Source organism: Lutra lutra, chromosome X, assembly GCF_902655055.1.
Source record: "Lutra lutra chromosome X, mLutLut1.2, whole genome shotgun sequence".
Lineage (NCBI taxonomy): Eukaryota > Metazoa > Chordata > Mammalia > Carnivora > Mustelidae > Lutra > Lutra lutra.
This window is the reverse complement of record NC_062296.1, coordinates 57,563,488-57,579,320: the sequence shown is the minus strand read 5'-3', so window position 1 is coordinate 57,579,320 and position 15,833 is coordinate 57,563,488. Positions and strand designations below refer to the sequence as shown.

Genomic DNA, 15,833 nt, shown 5'->3' with positions numbered 1-15,833 from the left:
ATTGGTTGGTTTGCATATAAAAGGTGTGCTTCCAGGGAATTCATTTGTTATCTCTAGGAATTAACTAGCACTGAGAGAGGCAGGTCTTTCCAGGAGGAGGAAGGCACCAGATGGCCCAAGCATCAACAATACAGAAAATAAGATAAAGAAGATGTGGGTGCCTGGGTGGCTCAGTTGGTTAAGCAACTGTCTTCAGCTCAGGTCATGATCCTGGAGTCCTGGGATCCAGTCCCACATCAGGCTCCCAGCTCAGCAGGGAGTCTGCTTCTCCCCCTGACCTCTCTTCTCTCCTCTGATGCTCTCTCTCTCTCATTCTTTCTATCTCTCTCTCAAATAAATAAGTAAAATCTTAAAAACAAAAACATGTGATATACATACAATGGCATATTATTCAGCCATAAAAAAGAACAAAATCTTGCCATTGGCAACAACGTGGATGGAGCCAGAGAGTATCATACTAAGGGAAATAAGTCAGTCAGAGAAAGACAGAGATACCTCATGATTTCACTCGTATGTAGAATTTAAGAAACATAACAAATGAACAAAGGGAAAAGAGAGAGAGAGAGAGAGAGAGAGACAAAACAAGAAATAGCCTTTTTTAAAAAAAGATTTTATTTACTTATTTGACACAGAGAGAGAGAGATCACAAGTAGGCAGAGAGGCAGGCGGCGGGGGGGGGGGGGGGGGGGAAGCAGGCTCCCCGCTGAGCAGAGAGCCCGATGCGGGACTCAATCCCAGGACCCTGGGATCATGACCTGAGCCCAAGGCAGAGGCTTTAACCCACTGAGCCACCCAGGTGCCCCAAGAAATAGACTTTTAACTATAGAGAACAAACTGATGGTTGTGGGGGGTGGGGATGGGTGAAATAGGTGATGGGAATTAAGAGCATGCTTACCCTGATGAGCACTGGGTGATGTATAGAATTGTTAAATCACAATATTGTACACCTGAAACTAATATAACACTGTATGTTAATTATACTAGAATTAAAATTTAAAACTTTTTAAAAACACAGAAAATATAGTTAATATACTTTTTTTAAGACTTTATTTACTTATTTGACAGAGAGAGAGAGAGATCACAAGTAGGCAGAGAGACAGGCAGAGAGAGAGGAGGGCAGGCTCCCTGCTGAGCAGAGAGCCCAATGCAGGGCTTGATCCCAGGACCCTGGGATCATGATCCGAGCCGAAGGCAGAGGCTTTAACCCACTGAGCCACCCAGGCGCCCCAATATACTGTCTTTTTGGCAAACCCACATTTTCTTTATTACTGTAGCTTTTATAATGAGTCTTGAATCAGGTAGGATAAGTTCTCCAACTTTGCCTTTTTCTTAATTACTTTGGCTCTTCTAGATCATTTGCATTTCTATATAAATTTCATAAGTAGTTTGCACTTTTATTTTTTAAACCCTGCCGGGGTTTTGTTTGGAGTAGAGTTCACTCTATAGATCGATGTTAGGAGAATTGATATCTTCACAATATTGGGCCTTCTAATCCACGAGCATGGCATATTTTCTATATTTATTTAGATGTTTGAATTCCTTCAGCAATGTTTTATAGTTTTCAGTGTAGAAGTTTTCTGCATCCTTCATTGAATTTATCCCTAAATACTTGATGCACCTTGACAGTTTTGTAAATGACATTTTTTCCCAATTTATTTCAGATTGTTCATTGTTAGTAAAAATTGCTCATGATTTATTTTTGTACATTGACTTTGTATCCTGAGGCATTCCTACATCCACCTACTAGTTTTCTTGTAGGTTCTTTGAGGTTTTTCATTTAAGTAGTCATTATCACTTTAGAGACACTTTTTCGTCTCCAATTTCATGCTTTTTGTTTCTTTTCCTTTCCTTATTGCACTAACACCTTCAGTTTGATGTTAAATAGAAGTGTTGCGTGTGGGCATGCCTCCTGTGTTCCCGATATCAGGGATTAAAAAATGCGTACCATTATGTCTGATGTTTTTTGAAGCTGCCCTTTATCAGGTTATAGAAGTTCTTTTTTAATCTTAGCTTGTTGAAGAGTTTTTTTTTTTTTTAATCATGGTTATATGTTGAACTTTGTCAACTCCTTTTTCTTCATCTAATTAAAGTAATCATATGAGTTGTTGCTTTTATTTTGTTAATATGTGAGTTTATTTGTTGATTTTTCTTAAAGATTTTATTTATTTATTTATTTGACACACACACACACACACACACACACACACATAGAGAACACAAGCAGGCAGAGATGCAGACAGAGAAAGAGGAGGAAGCAGGCTTCCTGCTGAGCAGAGAGCCTGATGCGGGGCTTGATCCCAGGACCCTGAGATCATGACCTGAGCCGAAGGCAGAGGCCCAACCCACTGAGCCACCCAGGCTTCGCTGTTGATTTTACAAATGTTAAGTTAACTTTGTATTTCTGAGATAAAATATTAGTTGATTATGATATATAACCCTTACTATATATTATTGGATTATATTTGCTGATGTTTTGTTTTAAAGTATTTGCATTTTTTATGAGTGATATTGGTTGTAGTTTTCTTTCTCTGCAACGTTTTTGTCAGACTTTGGTATTAGGTTTCTGCTGGCCACATAAATGAGTTGTGAAGTGTTCCCTTTTCTGAAATAGTTTGTGTAAAATTATTATTTCTTCTTTTACTGTTTCATGGAATTCACTAATGGAAACCATCTGGACCTGGAATTTTCTTGATGGGAAAGTTTTTTTGTTTTGTTTTGTTTGGCAGAGAGAATAAGACAGAGAGAGCACAAGCAGGGTAAGGGGCAGACGGAGAAGCAGACTCCCTGCTGAGTAGGGAACCTGATAATGCGACGATGCAGGGCTCGATCCCAGGACTCTGGGATCATGACCTGAGCCAAAGGCAGATGCTTAACTGACTGAGCCACCCAGGCACCCCGGGAAAGTTTGAATAACAAATTCGATTTCTGTAATAGACAGGGTTTTTCAGATTTTTCTCTTTCATCTTTTGTCAGACATAGTAAGTTGTATTTTTCAAGAAACTTGTCTATTTATGTTGTCTGATTTAATTCTGTTGTAGTCTGAGAATATAATCTGTATGATTTCTGTGTTTGGTCTGTCTTTTTTTCCATGTGTCTGAAAAGAATGTATATTCAGCTGTTGATGGGTATTGTGTTCTAAAGGGTATAAATCAAGGTGGTTGCATGTTGTTGAAATCTGTTGCTTTACTGAACTGTATTCTACTTGTTCAATCAATTATTTGTCATTTTAGGGGATAAAAACTCAGATTTTAAAGTTTATGTGGATATCGAAAGGCCTTAGAATAGCCAATAGCAGTCTTGAAAAAGAAGGAAAAGTATTAATTAAGATTTATTGTAAAGCTACAATAATCCAGATAGTGTGGTTTTGATGTAAGGACAAACACATATAAATGGAATAGAAGAGAGAGTCCGAAAATAGACCCACACATATATGGACAACTGAGTTTTGACAAAGGTACAATTCAGTGGGGGAAGGGAATTTTGTTTTTGAACAAATTGTGCTGGGACAAATGGATATCAGTACTGGAAGAAAAATACCCTTGACCCATACCTCACACCATATATAAAAATAACTTGAGTTTAATATGATTAAATTGTTTCTGTTAGACCAACTCATCTAATAGATATAAACTGTTAACTATGATAAATACACTTTAAAAACTACTGAAAGACAAATACCGTATGATTTCACTAATATGTGGAATTTAAGAAACAAAACAGATGAACATATGGAGAGGGGAAGAAAGAGAGTGAAGCAAACCATAAGAGACTAGAAAACAAACTGAGGGTTGTTGGGGGAGGTGGGTGGGAGTGGGTAAATAGGTAATAGGTATCAAGGAGGGCACTTGTTATGATGAGCACTGGGTATTGTATGTAAGTGATTTATCACTAAATTCTGCTCCTGAAACCAATATTACACTATACTTTAACTAACTAGAATTTAAATAAAAACTGGGGGGAGAAAAACTACTGAAGGAACTGGATAGTAACCAAGGGGAATTTTTCTGGGTCATCTTATATTGAGTAATTTTGGATTTTTACACCAAATATTATCAGGGTTATGTTATAGTAACACCATTTTCTGTTACAGTAGGCAGTTTTTATCATAGTAGGCTGTTAACTAGGTTAGACTCAAACTGGAGATGCTGTCTCACCTATGGTGGGTAGCAGCTTAGATCTCTGTTTAGACTTGTTCTAACTTCTAACTCCTCTTCAAAATCTGCCTGCTTTTGTTTACTCTACTAGTACATGTTTTGTTTTGTTTTTCTAGAGAATATAGTTATTGTCTGTAGAAGGATTTTTTTTAGGAGCTTGCTTCCCCATACTAGAGGTGGAACTAGAGGTGGAACTCTTACAATTGATTCTTGTGCATTGAACCTATATTCTGAGACCTTGCTAATAAATTCATGTATTAATTCTAGTGAGTATTTCTGTAAATTCCTTAAAATTTTTTTGCATCAATTACTATGTCTTTTTATCATTTACTTTTTAGTCTGCATGCCCTTTTTAGTCTGCATGCCCTTTATTTTTATTTTATCTTAACAGCAAAAGTTTTCAGTCTTTCAGCATTGAGTATATTAGCTGTGGTTTTCCTTAGATGTCCTTTATTAACTTGTGGCAATTTCTTTCTATTCCTAGTTTGATGAAGGTCTTTAACATGAATGGATATTAGATTTCCTGGGTGCTTTTTTTTGCATTTGGGATGAACAGTTTATTCTGCTGGTATGGTAAATTTCACAGATTTTCAGATGTTAAACTGACATTGCCTTACTGGGATAAACCCTACTTGATCATGATTATTAACTTTTTTATGTATTTCTTGAATCAGTTTGCAATAATTGGTAAGGATTTTTAGCTCTGTGTTTAAGTGAGGTATGTTTTATATTTTCATCTAGATGGTGGTTACATGGGTATATATGTTTAAAAAATTCACTGAGCTCTGCAGTTAAGATCTGAATTGTACTATGTAGAAATTATACCTCAATTTTTTAAAACAAAGAATTTCTTAAACACATCATCTTATGAGCCTATGAGATTATGCCTTGGGGATATTTATATAGAAATGGTATTACTTGGGGGCACCTGGGTGGCTCAGTGGGTTAAGCCGCTGCCTTCGGCTCAGGTCATGATCCCAGGTCCTGGGTTCGAGCCCCACATCGGGCTTTCTGCTCAGCAGGAAGCCTGCTTCCTCCTCTCTCTTTCTGCCTGCCTCTCTGCCTACTTGTGATTTCTCTCTGTCAAATAAATAAATAAAATCTTTAAAAAAAAAAAAGAAAAGAAATGGTATTACTTGATCATTGGGATATACATGCAGTGCGCTAAGTATGCCCATTTCATTACATCTATGTCAACACTTGGAATTATGTGCATTTCTTATTTTGTGGCCCATCTAATGAGTATAAAGTGGTATTGTTTCTTGCGCTTTCTTTTTTTTTTAAGATTTTATTTATTTATTTGAGAGTGTGAGAGAGAACATAAGAGAGAGAACACGAGTGGGGGGCAGAAGGCAGAGGGAGAAGCAGACTCCCCACCAAGCAGGGATCCCACTGTGGGACTTGAGCCGGCCCCTGAGATCATGGCCTGCCCTGAAGGCAGACCCTTAACTGACTGAGCCAACCAGGCACCCTGTTTTTTGCTCTTTCTGATATCAGTTATCCATTTGGGTTTCCCCTTCTGTGAATTAGCTTATTCCTATTATTTCATCTTTTCTAATGATACAGTTGTTTTCTCCTTGATTTACAGCTAATCTGCTCATTTTCTTTTCCACAGAGGCTTTCACCCCACTGAGATGCCCCTGGTTATGGGTGTTATTTACTATCTTCTGAATATTTGTTCCTATAGGAATTAACTCAAAAGAGTCTTCCTTTCTGAACACTTAAGCTTTTGATTTATATTCTGATGATTTCTATGCTGACACCACTAGTTGCTGTATTATAACTGGATTCTAGTACCACGTTTACGTGCATATTAGCCAATTACCATAGACTATTTTACTTTATTTATCCTTCCTTAGTATGTGAAGAATTGGCATCATCATTGCTCACATCAGGAATCCTCACGTTACAAATTTTGTCAGATTCTGTTTCTTATTTCTTCCCTCTTTGTTATCTTCTCTTACTAATTACTTTGCAATTCCTTTTTTTTTTTTAAGAATACTATCCAGATGCACTCTCATCTTAATTCCTAGTGGCATCACCTAAAAGCAGATCTGTATTTTCTTATGCTTGGCTTCTTTTATTCCTAATGAGATTTGCAGATTCGCTTCTTCTATCTAGTCCATCCTAAATGCTCCTGATAGATTTCATTACCTAAAACATTGCATTTATCTTTGTCACTGGCTTTATGAAGTAAACTTACAATTATTCCCTATTATATAACACATGACCAGTGTGGCCCATGTAGTTCCAGGTCAAGTTGTATCCATACAGTTCCTTAATTCATGCATTCCTCAAATTTTCACCTGGTCTTTAATGCCTACCATAGATGAAGTTCGCCTCTGCATCCAGGATCTTTATTATCTTGTGTTCTGCCTATCCAGGTAATAGACACTTTCCTATTGTTTCATTTCAGGTTATCATCTATTCCATGAAATGGCAAATTTATTGCCCTCTCTGTTTCTATTCCCCTGCCCCTCAGATGCTTCTGCTCCTAGTAATTTTTGGAAGTCCCTGAAAACAATAAGAGTATGTTATTTTCAGTGTTTGAACACTAAGCATGAAGGGAACACTTAACAGTATTAACTCATTGAATTTGTGGGGGATAAGAATATAAGAGGATTTTGCTATATTTCGGAGGGACTTTTAAAAGACTATACTTTCAGGGCTCATTTCTATAGTTTGTTACTAGAGAAGTTTCTCTGAATGTGTAGAGTACCCGAAACCACGAGGAGGAGGCACAGTGTTCTCTCCTGAGCGTGAAGCTGGCTTTTGGTGTTGCTTTTTTGTAACTGCCATTTGCCGTTGATGATGATCGTTCTTCTCTCCCTTCTGGAGGGACTTTTAAAAACTCTACTGAGAGGTTTCCGTAGAACACAGACTGTAATTGGAAAGTAAAAGCAGCAGTACCAGATAATAAGAGTTTCCTGCTTAGGCATTGTATTTCTATTATGATAGAAATCCATTAAAATGAATTGCACAGAAAGTGTCTGCTATTGAGCTTTAGGGAAAAAAAAAGTCTCCCTAGCACTATGATCAGATTAATTTTTCAAAGCAAAAGGCTTAAACTGCTTAATGAAGCATAAGTACATGTTCAAATGGCAGAAAAGAAAATGCTAAGCAGGCTAAATGAAGGAGAAGGCATGAATGTGTCTTTTGATTCGCGAGTAAACGGGACTTTTGGAGGCAGTTTTGTGAGTGGCAAGTAGAATGCAGGCTTGCACACGCGGCTGCTATCTAGACTGCTGACTCTCCATTTATGTGCTGTTCATTGAATCTGTGGGCTCAGGAAAGGTATAGAGAAGCTTATTATTGCAGGAGCAGATTTTCGAGACTCTGATATGTCTCATGCATTATTCTGGTAATGGAAACATCTGTGATTCCCACTCTGGGTAAAACTAGTTTATGAATTATGTTAAAGCTTTTTTGTAGCAATAAAGATATTATAAGGTACAGTGACTTAAATGCTAAAGAATTGTACTTCTCTTTCTAATATCACAGGCCTTTGGAACACCTCATTGCTCATGTTTATTACGGAATCCAGGTTCCTTCCATCACATAACCCCACCATCTCTTGGGGCTTTTGGGGGGCACCTGCACATTTGTATCTGTGTTATTGCCAACTCCAGATTTTAGTAAGCAAGAAGGTAGAAGAGGGTATAGAGAAAACATGCCTACTGTTTCAGTGCTCTGGCTTGAAAGTGGCACCCATCATTTTCTCTCACATTCTGCGGATGAGAACATTGTCACGTGGCCATACCCAGTTTCAAAGGAGGCTGAGAAATGTTATATGACTAGGCAGTCATATGCCTAGCTTCTACTCTGTTACTGAAAAAGAACGATGAAACAGATTCTAGTGGACAGTTTTCAGCCTACCCAGATAGCTTGTCTTCTCTCTGATTCTAAGCTTCTTGTTAGATGTATATGTTTTTAGGGCCAAGGAAACAATTTGACCTGGGTGGAGAGTTGGAGTATAGATATCTGATTATTGTTTGTATAGGACAGGATGGCTATGGCTACAGTATGTCTCCTATAGGTATGAATAAATTAGTTTTTTCTTGGTTCTATTGAGATATCGACACACATCACTGTATATGTTTAAGGTGTACTGCGTAATGACTTGACTTAAATCCGTTGTGAAATGATTACCACAATAAGCCTAGTTAAAATCCATCTCATAAAGATGCCAAAAAAAGAAAAAAGTGTTTTTTCCTTGTAATGAGAACTCTTAGAATCTACTATGTTAGCAAATTAAGTTGATTTTTGAGCACACTGATTTGGTACTATTGCTAACAAGCAAAAAGGAGCAAGAGTCGTGAGGATTTAGAATCAAAAGCTAATGTGAACTTGGACTCCGAATTACCGCCTCCAGACCTAGTCTCTGCTCAGATATTTTCCCTTAAAAACTTTGTCTTTTTAATCTTCAGTCCATCCTACTTTATATCTCTCTATCCACCTACTTTATATCCTACCAAAATAGAGCTAGAATGCTTCTGTTGAACTCCAGTCTTCAACACTTAATAACTATATGTTGTTTTTTTTTAAGATTTTATTTATTTATTTGACAGAGATCACAAGCAGGCAGAGAAGCAGGCAGAAAGAGAGGAGGAAGCAGGCTCCCTGCTGAGCAGAGAGCCTGATGTGGGGCTCAATCCCTGGACCCCGGGATCATACCTGAGCCGAAGGCAGAGGCCTTAACCCACTGAGCCACCCAGGCGCCCCATAACTATATGTTTTAAGGCAAATTATATAACCATTCTGAGCTTCACTTTCCTTATCTACAATAGGGAGATGATAATCGAAAATACCTCAAGTGGCTTTTGAAAGGATTGAGTGAGTAGGGTTGTGTGTGCACACGCACACACACACACACACACACACACATACATATATGTATATGTATTTCTTAGAGCAATGCTTGGAACATCATAAATGTTATGCAGGAATTTGGCACATAAATGCTATATGTGTCTCTCTTGTTATCATTGTGGCCATGATCATCATATTTGCTGGTTTCCCACGTGTTCAATTTATATTAGCTTATGAGTACCTTTTAATCCTCTGTTACCTATTCATTTTGTCAATCTTACTCTCTTTCTCTTTTTAGATGGGAAGTTTGGGATTAAGACCTCACAAAAAAGAATTTCTGGAAAAGCTTCCTTTCATGGTGAAATAGAGGGTGAAGATACAAGAGATGACTCACTGTATTCCATTTTAGAAGAACTGTGGCAAGATTCTGAGCAGATAAAAAGATACCAGGAAAAACAGAGCAAACCTCTGAGTCATGCTGCTTTCATCAATAAGAAAGTACTGAATACAGAGTGGGATTTTGAATATAAAGACAGTGGAAAATTTGTTCATCCAAGCCCAAATCATATTCCTTCACCGAAAAGACCCCATAAATGTGACTCATTTGGAAAGAGTTTTAGGCATAATTTAGACATACATATTCCTAGTAAAAATAATGCAACGAAGAACTTTGATAAAAATACCGGACATGGTCAGGTTTTCACACAGAGCTCTTCTTATACTAACCATGAAAACACTCATACAGGAGTGCAGTTCTGTGAAAGTGATCAGTGTGGAAAGGTCCTCAGTCTCAAACAAGCATTCAGTCACAATCTGAAATTTCCTGCTGGGGAGAAAGCAGACATGTGTTCTGAATTTGGGAAGATCTTCACCCAGAAGTCACACCTCTTTCCACCTCAGAGAATCCACACTATGGAAAAACCTCATGAACTTAGCAAGTGTGTAGATGTGTTTACACAGAAGCCACTACTCAGTATATATCTGAGAGTTCACAGAGATGAAAAACTCTATATATGTACTGAGTGTGGGAAGGCTTTCATCCAGAATTCAGAATTAATTTTGCATAAGAAAACCCACACTAGAGAAAAACCCTATAAATGCAATGAGTGTGGAAAATCATTTTTCCAGGTGTCCTCTCTACTTAGACATCAGACAACTCACACTGGAGAAAAACTCTATGAATGCAGCGAATGTGGGAAAGGCTTCTCCCTGAACTCAGCCCTCAATGTACATCAGAAAATTCATACTGGAGAGAGACACCACAAGTGTGGGGAGTGTGGGAAAGCCTTTACCCAAAAATCCACACTCAGGATGCATCAGAGAATTCATACAGGAGAGAGATCTTACATATGTACTGAATGTGGGCAGGCCTTCATCCAGAAGGCACACTTGATTGCCCATCAGAGAATCCACACTGGAGAGAAGCCCTATGAATGCAGTGACTGTGGGAAATCTTTCCCTTCTAAGTCACAACTCCAGATGCATAAGCGAATTCACACAGGAGAGAAACCGTATATATGCACTGAATGTGGGAAGGCCTTTACCAACAGGTCCAATCTCAATACTCACCAGAAATCTCATACTGGAGAGAAGTCTTATATATGTGCCGAGTGTGGAAAAGCCTTCACGGACAGGTCAAATTTCAATAAGCACCAGACCATTCATACCGGAGAGAAACCCTATGTTTGTGCTGATTGTGGGAGGGCCTTCATCCAGAAATCAGAGTTAATTACACATCAGAGAATTCATACCACAGAGAAGCCTTATAAATGTCCTGAGTGTGAGAAGTCCTTCTCCAAGAAACCACATCTCAAAGTACATCAGCGAATTCACACAGGAGAGAAACCGTACATGTGTGCAGAATGTGGGAAGGCATTCACTGACCGGTCCAATTTCAATAAACACCAGACAATTCACACTGGAGATAAACCCTATAAATGCAGTGACTGTGGAAAGGGCTTCACTCAGAAATCGGTCCTGAGCATGCATCGCAATATTCATACATGAAAGGAACCCTTTTTCTTTCAAATGAGCAAGCCTTATCACTGAAGTCAGGTCCAAGTGTGTGTTATAAAATCCATCCAAGACAGATCCTGTATGAATACGCTGCGTGATCCAAAGCATCCATGTAGCCTCTCCCACCTGAGATGAGAAAAATTATTCAAAAGAGACCCTCTACGAATGTGTCGAATAAAGGGGACTTTCCATGTTTGCAGGGCCTCACACACTATAATAGAATTCATACTGGGAAAAATGCTGTCGGTTTGATGCGTTCAGAAAAGCCTCCCTATAGAAAGTATTATAAAGCAAATTGTTACCAAATTCTTTATAGATGGAGCTCCATTTGTATGTATTGTGTACATACAAACGTATGTGAAGGACAGTCACGTTTGCTGTGTTTTATTAAGCCATGTGAAGTGGCAACAAAATGAAAGGAAGAAAACAAAATCATATATCTGGTATGTAGACCTACTCTCAGTTCCATAGGGTGTTTGTGGCAAAACCCATTACACAACAGGAGGAGTTATTGAATTGAAATTCTTTTTAGAATTTAATATAACTGTGTCCATCAAATATCTTTCCTATTGAATCCTCATGTGAATCCACAGTTTTAAAGTCATTATGGTTTTATATATATACACATCAGCAGACATAATCTCACTTGAACACATAAATACAATCTTAGCATTCATACTGGTTTCCACGACATCGTTTGTTTCTCTTCTTTCATTGTGGTACAGTGGCAAAATAGCCAGAGACCTCTCCCATCCTTTATGCCTACCCCTTTGCAATGTTACTCTTTCTCTCTTTTTTTTCTTTCTTTTATTAAGAGGTAGAGAGCTCTCTACTCCTTGACTCTGAGCTTGGCCATGTGATTTGCTTTGGCCAACGTACATTAGCAAAGAGATTCAAGAGGCTGGAGAAAAGTCTGCCTTGAGTCTTCTCTTGCTGCTTTCTGGAATTCTGAGACCTTCACGTGAAGAAACTCAAGAGTACTCTGCTGGGGGTATGAGAAACCATGTGGAACAGAGATGAGCGAGCACAGATAGGAGGCCTCTTAGACCAGCTTCCAGTCATGAAAGTGAGACCTTCCTCAACCTCCAGCCCCAGCCAAACTGGCCCATGCCAGAAGAGCCATACCAGTTGCTGCAGCCGACCAAAAGAATTATGAGATACATAAAATGCTTCTTGTTTTAAGCTACTAAGTTTTGGGTAGTTTGTTGCACGGAAAACGCTAAGCGATACCTTAAAGTGTATACTCGTTGGGGGGATTATACAAAACATAAGACATGTAGCATTAGCTCTGGGCCTGGGTGGCAGGTGGATACTGGAAACAATGAGGAAAACTGTTAAGAAAGACTGGAAAAGACAGCAGCTCGTATAATTTACTAAGGAAAAGAATAGCAAAACAGTCACCATGCTCTGTGAGAAGATAGAGAATCTACCAAATGAACTTGTGGATCTGGCTAAGGAGATTTCCATCAGAATGTTGGAAATATCAATTTGCTACTTTTCAGCTGCAAAAGAGAGATGAATAAGGAAATAACTGTTCCATTTATAAGCAGAATTCAGAAGAAACAAACAAAAAAAAAATCCAGGACTTGCTGGGTTGGAAAATAACTATTTCTCACATCTCCAAGTTTCTCCAGTCATCAAAATAATCTCAAGATGAAAAATGGTCTCAGGGTAGAGATCAAATCATGGAAACGGCTATTAAGACCCTCTGTTAAAATGTGTGAAATGTTTAAGTTGGTGTTTTGGGGACTCTCTCAGCTAAACCAAATGGCTTCTAAGAACTTCATTACATCATCTATCCAATAGCCCGACACATGGCTAAAGTAGAGAGGGGCCTGTCTTAAAAAGAATTGTCAATGTGACATTTGGGGCATGGAGTAAATACAAATGAGATTTGTGGAACACCTATAAGGTTTCTAATAGAGTTTTACTACCTTCAGGTTAGACTTAAAGGAATTGAAACAGTCCAAAATGAAAAGCAGCCTTGGACTACCTTCTCTAACTTCTATGAATGGGAAGCAAGCAGAGAAAGTTACTCAGCTGCCATTTCTTATGGTAAAAAGAAGGATGTCTCAGAGAGAAGACCTGACAACAATATATTAAAATGGACTGGGAAGCCATTCCCAGGTAGAACTGTGACCCAGTCAAGAATCATGTGCTTCTGGAGCGGGGAGACTTGTCAACATTTGCTCTGTGGGACTTCAGAGTTGTTAAGGAACAGTGACTAAGATGTGCCTCATGTTCCTCCCTTCTTTTAAATGAGAGTATCTACTGCAGTTCAGTAGTCCCTAGCTCACCACTGTGTGTGTGTGTGTGTATGGGCGGGGGTGATAGTCAAATAACTTGTCATCTAGCTCACAGGTCTCTGGATCAAGAAACTGAGAAATTGTACCCAAGGAGTTTCAGCCACATCTGAACCTGATACAGAAGACCTGAAGTCCTGTATTTGAGCCTGATGCCCTAATTTGGAATGAGACATTTGGAGGCCTTGGAATGAGGGTGAACATATTTTGCATGGTGTGGTAATATAAATAATTAATGACCAGAAGATAGTGTTAGATAGAAAAATGTTAACAAATTTCTACCCTCCCTATATGTGTGTCCCTTTTCAATCTTCATTTTGCTTTGTGTTTCAGTTGGGCTAATTTCTATTACCCTATCTTCAGGTTCATGGATTTTAACCCCTTACCCTGTTAGGTCTGTTTAACCCCTACTTCTGTTAGGTCTGCTGATGAACTCATTAAAGGCATTCTTCATCTCAGTTAGATGTTTTTTTTTTTAATTTCTAGTATTTCCATTTGATTCTTAAGAGTTTTCATCTTTTCTGCTGAAATTCCCCATCTGTTCATACCTGTTGTTCATACTTCCCACCATCCTCTGTAACACATTAGTCATTGTTAATTTTAATTCCCTATTTGATAGTACTAACGACTGGGTCAGCCGAGTCTGGATTTTTTTTATTGCTTTGTCTCTTGACAGTGGACTGTTTATTCTTGCTGTTTTGCATCTAATAAAAATTAGATGAAAATTGGCTGAATGTCAGATGTTGTATGTAGGAGAGTAGAAACCGAGGTAAATAATATTTATTCCTGGAAATAGTCATGACTGCTCTTCTGATAAATCATTAAGGCGGGGAAGGGGGAGTCCATCTAGCCAGAATTTGGACTGGGTTTAGGTTTTGTTGTTGCTGTGGTACCTGCATTGAACTATAGACTTCAAATTTCTCAAGGATTACCTTGGGCTTAGGGTAGGTACTGGTTTTCCAGATAATTTTTCTCAGTATTCTTGTACCACCCTTGCCTTTAGGCCCTTCCTGTGTGCCTGCATCTCAGGGAAGATCTCTCTCCATGCCCGTGTCCCTCCCGTAGTAGTAGACTGCTGTTATTACTTGGGTCTTGGTAACCTGATGAGTAGGGGTCAGGAGTTGTCCTGGGCCAACCTCAGTTTTAGGCAGGACTTATATCCCTAGGTCTTGCAGGACTTGTATCCCTAGGTCTTGAGGGTGGGTTTGTTTTGTTTTTTTTTTTTTTCAGTGATCCCATTCCTCCCTGTTGGTAAACGGCCTTTAGTGTTTTGGCTCAGGATGATTATCTGCCCTTCCCCCATGAATGGAAGATTTTTTTCCTTTTCCTTTTTCTCTAGCCACAGTGGATCTGTACCTGTGTCCTGGGGGTGACTGGGTTTGCATCACTTCCCCAGTGGTTTAAGGCTTTTGTTCTGTAAGGAAGTAAGGTCCCACTGGGGTTTTTGCCATTTCTGTATCAGCAGCTGTCCCCTTGCATGCCTACACCACAGAGAGAGGCCTTCTCTGGTCTCCTTCCCTACCCCCATCATTTCTTGTGAGCATCCAGTGGAGGTCTGTAGCAAAGAGCCTGCATGTGAAAGCCAACTACCCTTAGGTCTCCAGTTCTCAGAGGTTCTATATCCTCGTGCTATTCCACACTCAGCCTTTAGAACTTCATTAAAACTTCTTACTGAAATCTTACTGCTGGTACTGTGGACCCATCTTCCTTCTTGCTTTGCCACAGGTGACCCAGTGACAACTTCCTATCTCCTCTGAGACACTTGTCTTATACATCAAGATAATTGGTTCTCTGCAGTCTTAGTTCTTTGATGAGTTAAGAAAAGTTATGATTTTGTAGATTGCCCATATTTTTTCTTCTTCTAAGAATGGGAGCTATGCTATTTACAGATGTCTACATCCTAGGCAGAAGACAGAAGTCTGGATGGTCTCCTTTGGCCATTAACATCAGAATGTATGCCCCCCTTTCAATGTGACTCTTCCACTTCACCCATCAAGAGATAGAGTCCACTTCTCCAACCCTTAAAACCGGGCTTAGCCATTTCTTTGGCCAATGGGACATTAGCAAATACGACACAAGTAGATGTTTGAGAAGTGCCGACACACTGAGGTTTGCCTACTGTTGCTCCTCTTTGTCCTAAGGACAAGTATGAGAAGGCCTGGGTTATGCTGTTAGATGCTGAGAGACTTCATGGAGCCATGATGGCATAGAGGTGAACCATCCCTGTTGTGGTTCCCTACACCAACCAGATTTTCATCTGCCAGACATACAAATGAAGCTATACTAGCCATCCAGCCCTGGTCAAGCCCACTGTGGTCAGTAGCATCTGAGATGACCCTGCATGATCCCCATTTCCTGGTAGCCACACCTTTGTAGAATCCCCTCCTCGAGCTGGGGCTGGATTTAGTGACTTGGTTCTAGTAAACAGAATGACGCTGAGGTAATGGGATGTCACTTCCAAGATTAGGTTACAGAGAAATTGTGGCTTCTGTTTTCAGGTACTGTCTCAGATGGCTCACCCTAGGGGAAGCCAGCTGCCATCTCATGAGGC

The 15,833-nt window shown here is 39.3% G+C and overlaps 1 protein-coding gene and 1 non-coding gene across 6 annotated transcripts in view; both read left to right on the top strand.

Moving 5' to 3' along the window:
• Positions 1 to 14,509, top strand: part of ZNF81 (zinc finger protein 81) — a 106,023-nt gene extending 91,514 nt beyond the window's left edge. For all 5 annotated transcript variants that reach the window (XM_047715000.1, XM_047715003.1, XM_047715002.1 and 2 more), the window contains one exon: positions 9,262 to 14,509. In XM_047715000.1, the coding sequence (XP_047570956.1) occupies positions 9,262 to 10,970 (1,709 nt within the window). In that variant the 3' untranslated portion in view covers positions 10,971 to 14,509. The remainder of the gene's footprint in view (positions 1 to 9,261) is intronic.
• On the top strand, positions 6,805 to 7,019 carry LOC125092574 (small nucleolar RNA U3). Its single transcript, XR_007125016.1, has one exon. It is a non-coding gene; the product is annotated as a small nucleolar RNA U3 (small nucleolar RNA).
• Positions 14,510 to 15,833: the final 1,324 nt, after the last annotated feature.